Source organism: Pygoscelis adeliae, unplaced genomic scaffold, assembly GCF_000699105.1.
Source record: "Pygoscelis adeliae isolate BGI_AS28 unplaced genomic scaffold, ASM69910v1 Scaffold882, whole genome shotgun sequence".
In the NCBI taxonomy this organism is placed as follows: domain Eukaryota; kingdom Metazoa; phylum Chordata; class Aves; order Sphenisciformes; family Spheniscidae; genus Pygoscelis; species Pygoscelis adeliae.
In genome coordinates, this window is record NW_008824254.1 from 41,600 (window position 1) to 46,143 (window position 4,544).

A 4,544-nucleotide genomic window follows, 5' to 3' on the forward strand; every position below is an offset into this window, starting at 1 on the left:
GGCGTGCAGCGGCTCTGGGTCTGCCTCCAGCCACTGGGACTTCTGAGAGCTCAGTAAATGTAAACTTTAATGTAAGGTCCCTGATTGGAAATTATGGGCGTATGATTTATATGGGGCTCAATGAATGATTTATAACATGTTAAGTGATGATTTAGGTAGAAAATACAACCCCCTCTTACAGAATCTTTAATGAAAAGTGTCAGTTCTCATGAATTTATTTCTGAAGCTGTGTTTGAACTCAGCGTGTTTGACATAAATCACGTCTAATTGTCATTTTATGATTAATGAACATATGCTGGCCGTTTTTCTCCATAATTAAACTTTATGTTCAATTCGTCTGGCAAAGCAAAACAAGTTTACGCGTTGTGATATGCTGGCTCTTCAGGTCTGTGTATGAGAAAGTGCCCGGATTTCCAATTCCCAAGCAGCAGGAGTTTGAGAGACTCGTGGCCGGTTTTGCAGAAAGTCAGGTTTGCCTTGGCTGAGAAAGCAGATGTGGCGCTGTCCCTCCCTTTCAAGGCAGTACTGCTCCTTAAATGGCATTTACACTGCTTAGATAGTGCCAGGCACCTCTCCGGTGGCGATGACTGAGGCAAACGAGACCAAGGTGGTTTGTGACCTTGGCTCACGAGGAAGCAGAGGGCCTGGCTCAAGGAGTTAGAGAGACCTCTAGCCCCGAGGAGCTGCAGGTAATTGGGTAGCTCTGCAGCACCCAGCCACACACGAGCAGGTTCTTTTCCACACCCTTAGTGATCTGCCAGAGCTGAGGCTCCCCGGGCTCCTGTGTGGGCATCGCCAGGGCAGGATCCCTTAGGCTTCGCGCCACTTCCGTGCTGAGGAATAATAAGACTCTTTTTCTTTCAGGACATAGACAAGTTTGGCAACGAGATCACACAGCTGGCTCGCCCGCTCCCGGTTGAGTACCTAATCATAGATGTAAGTATTTGCTGCAGTTGTTTGCTTGCAGCAGGAGATGGTCAGAGCGGAGTGACGTTCTTAACCCACCTCTAAAATTCACGTTGGAGGTGAATTTCTTCCTTTGGAGGACAGATTTTCTTTCTTTCCTTCTCCTTTTCCCTCTGCTGCCAGGCGTTTCCAGCGCAGAGGTTGGCATGCTCTGGGGTAACTGCAGTGCTCCTTGGGATCGGTGTGGTGCCAGGGAACACATTTACTTCCTGGGAAGGCACTGCCTGGTGTCTTATCACGGCTCCGAACTGGCACGTAGCCACGCAGCAGGGGAAGCAGCCAGCCCCACGGATACGTGTGCCGGGCACTACCTCGTGGGTAGCTAATTAGAGAGCTCCAGTTGTCTGTCTCTTAGCAGCAATTAAGAATCCAGCTCATTTTAGTGACTCAGCAGACCAGGTTGGTTGTACAGAAATGCCTTTTCTTGGGGGAGGGAGTTCACGCTACAGCACAGCTTGGCTGGCCTGCCCGTGAGCAAGCGCTGCCAGGCACTGGGGCACGGCTCTGCCCTTTGGCTTGAAAGGAAACTGTTACGGTGTGGAAGGCAGGAAAGCAAATAATTTGGATAACAGATGATATTGCTGGAGCTAGAGGTGGTGCCAATAACAATTAAATCCACCGGAGCAACTGGTCTGGTCCAGCTGCCCCTGGCACAGGCAGTGTCCCGCGGGCACAGGGAAGCTGGCAGCCCGGAGGCTTCCACTGGCTCGTCCTTCTTCCCTCTTCGCTATCTCCTCTGTGTGTCGCTTATCAGAGCAGCACTCGGGCTGACGCTGGGACGTGTGATTCGCACAGAGAAATGTCGTGTCCGGAACAACGGGCCCATTGTGCGGAGCCTTCTGACGCCCCATGCCAGTCGGCAGCGCTGGAGCATATTTATTACTCAAGTAGTAAAGGCATCTGTTTCCAGGCTACCTGGGGTGTAATTAAGATGAAAACAGATTGATGGAACATACATTTAGGAGCAGCCTGGAAAGCTACATTTCTGAAGCATCTTGTTTTGTCTCTTCCAAAAAAAAAAAAAAGAAGAAGAAAAAAAAAAAAGGCATTATTCCAGTTTCTACTGTCCTGGCAGGTATCTCTGCTTACAAAGGGCCTCGCCGACAGGGCCCAGCAGTCAGCAACTGACACCAAAGCTTTAAAGCCCCCAGAATCGGGACTGGTTTAAATGTCAGACAGAAGCTGGCCCAAACACTGGCTTGTGAGCTCAGTAACGTGGGCGCAATGTTGCATTACCCCGTTCCTCGTCCCTTCGGTGCAGGGTGTGGGGGGGAGGCAGGGTGAGTGCGCCCAGAGCATGGGGTCACTCTGTTCAATGAAGTGCAAAGGTATTTTCTTGGCACCCATTCCAGCCCCGAATGGAGCAGCACGGTCCCCTGGCTACCCCGTGGCCAGAGGCGGGGGCCATGCTCTCCCCTGTCACCCCCTGGTGTTAAGGTGACCCCCAGGGTGACACCCCCAGCAGCAGCTGCCTGGCACGGGGCAGAGCTGTGCTGGGTGCTGCTGCGTCCCGGTGACCTTTGCAGAGAGGGATGCTCTCCACGGCGTCGTGCCGTGCTCTTGTCAGGACCGAGCTCAGTACATCTCCCTCCAGCTTCGTTAGAAACGATTGCCAGGAGCTAAGGGGTGTGCTGGCTGGAATATCGCTTTAAATGTTAAAAGCTGTCAGAAAATCCCTGGTGTGATTGTCTTGCTGTCTTCCTGGCTGAGCTCTAATATGTAGCCGTGGCTGCTCTCGGCTATCAGGAGCCTTGCTTCTCGTATCCCACTTGCCTCTCCTGCTGTCAGCACTCTGATCGTCCTTTCTTGGATTTTTAGATTACTACGACTTTCCCCAAGGATCCAGTCTACACTTTTTCTATTTCTCAAAATCCATTTCCCATCGAGAACCGCGACGTGCTGGGAGAAACTCAGGTAAGGAGTGATTCATAACAAAGCTGTGTTTAATACAGATAGGTCGACTGTCTCCCTCGCGCTTACTAATATCTGCAAAGGGACGGCTGCAGTTGTGCCCTTAAATCACCCCTTCGACGTTCAGTCCAGCGCTTGCCAAACACCTTCCTACGCGGAGCAGTGTCTGCATGCCGATCAGCCGGCTGGACGCCTTGCTCCCCGCCGGCTCGGTGATGGGGACCAGGGCTCCTCGCTCTGTGCCAGGGCTGGCGCCTCCCAGCCAGCACCAAAGAGGTCGGGGAGCTCCAGCCCCACGGTGACAGCATGGGACCCGCTTCTCCCTGTGGACGGGAGTGGGACGAGGGTCTGTTGCTCCGGCTCTGAGAGCGCTGACTTCTCTTCCTGGACGGGTTTTTAAAACGCAGAGGCCATTTACTGCAAGAGGCCCGTAACGTTGAGCAGAGGCAGCTGCCGGCCAGCTCGAGGCTCTCGCTGGGTTTTGCCAGCTCACGGAAGGCTCGAGTTGCTTTAAAGCAGCAACAGCTTGTTTCTCTAAGGAGGCCGTGCCAGAGATGTCAAAGGCTTCCTCCGAAAGTCGTCACAAGAGAAGGGTCACTGCCCGTTGTGGCTCTCTTGGCAGAGCGGGAGAGGTCAGCTGTTCAACAACAGCTTTGGTCCTCGTTTCTGAGGATGCCCCGGGTTCAAGAGCAGAGAAAAAGAGGGAGTTGGGGAAGAAGGGGCTGCTTTCTCCTCATCTGCCTCTTTTCCTTAGGGACTGGGCTTTGAGCTGAGCTGACTGGCCTCTGCTCAGCGTCTCCGGGGTCTGGGATCCGCTCTGTATGCGCTGGAGGCGTTCAAGTGTTCGGATGGGAGAGCTAGTGTGGGCCCTAAGATCCTTTTCTCTGGAAGTTGTGAGCTGCAGCTCGGTCAGCCAGTCTGGGATCTGATTTCGGGAGGGTCTCTGCACACTGCAGCCGATGCCCAAAAGAGACAGGAATGTTACAGTGTCTGTTAGCGGATCCAAATAGGAAAATAAAGTTATTGCCTGGGAGGGGGAAGTGACTTCTCTTTATTACTTCCCCCTCTCTGTAGGACTTCCACAGCTTGGCCACGTACCTGTCCCAAAATACTTCCTCCGTTTTCCTAGACATGATTTCTGATTTCCATCTGCTCCTCTTCCTGGTCACGAACGAAGTCATGCCTCTGCGGGTACGTAACGGGGAGGAAAGGGTCGTGTCAGCATCACCCTCCCCGGGCCCCTGAACTCCTTGCGGGGTGTCACTTATGCGTGTGGAGGACAACGACCCAGCCTGCCACCCCCGGGCACGTCTCCCGGCTGGGTGCCTGTACCGGGCAGGCCGTGCAGCTGGCCCAACGCCTCTTCTTCCAGGCTGAGCTGTCGGCAGAGGGTTTAAAAAGTGAAACCAAAGTCCCCGCGCAGACCAAGAGCTCTCCACGCACGCTCGGAGCAGTGAGGGCGGAGGGGGGGCGGTTGTTAGCACGGTCACAGACCGGACAGAGCCAACTTGGCTGCGGCTCTGAGAGCTGGAAACATTTTGAAAAATATCTCAGGATCAGAAATGCCTGTTGTAACGATAATGAGATCAGAGCCCCCAAATCTCGGTGAGGCCAACGACTTCCTGGCTGTGCGGCTCTGCCTCTCTTGGCTGGGCACCGGGAGCTTG

At 53.7% G+C, this 4,544-nt stretch overlaps 1 protein-coding gene across 1 annotated transcript in view; it reads left to right on the plus strand.

Moving 5' to 3' along the window:
* NPLOC4 (nuclear protein localization 4 homolog (S. cerevisiae)) overlaps positions 1-4,544 on the plus strand; it is a gene marked incomplete at its 5' end in the record, with an annotated part of 34,061 nt that overhangs the window by 22,780 nt on the left and 6,737 nt on the right. Inside the window, 3 exons of the mRNA XM_009335288.1 lie at positions 865-936; positions 2,785-2,880; positions 3,952-4,068. Of these exons, the coding sequence (XP_009333563.1) occupies positions 865-936; positions 2,785-2,880; positions 3,952-4,068 (285 nt within the window). The remainder of the gene's footprint in view (positions 1-864; positions 937-2,784; positions 2,881-3,951; positions 4,069-4,544) is intronic.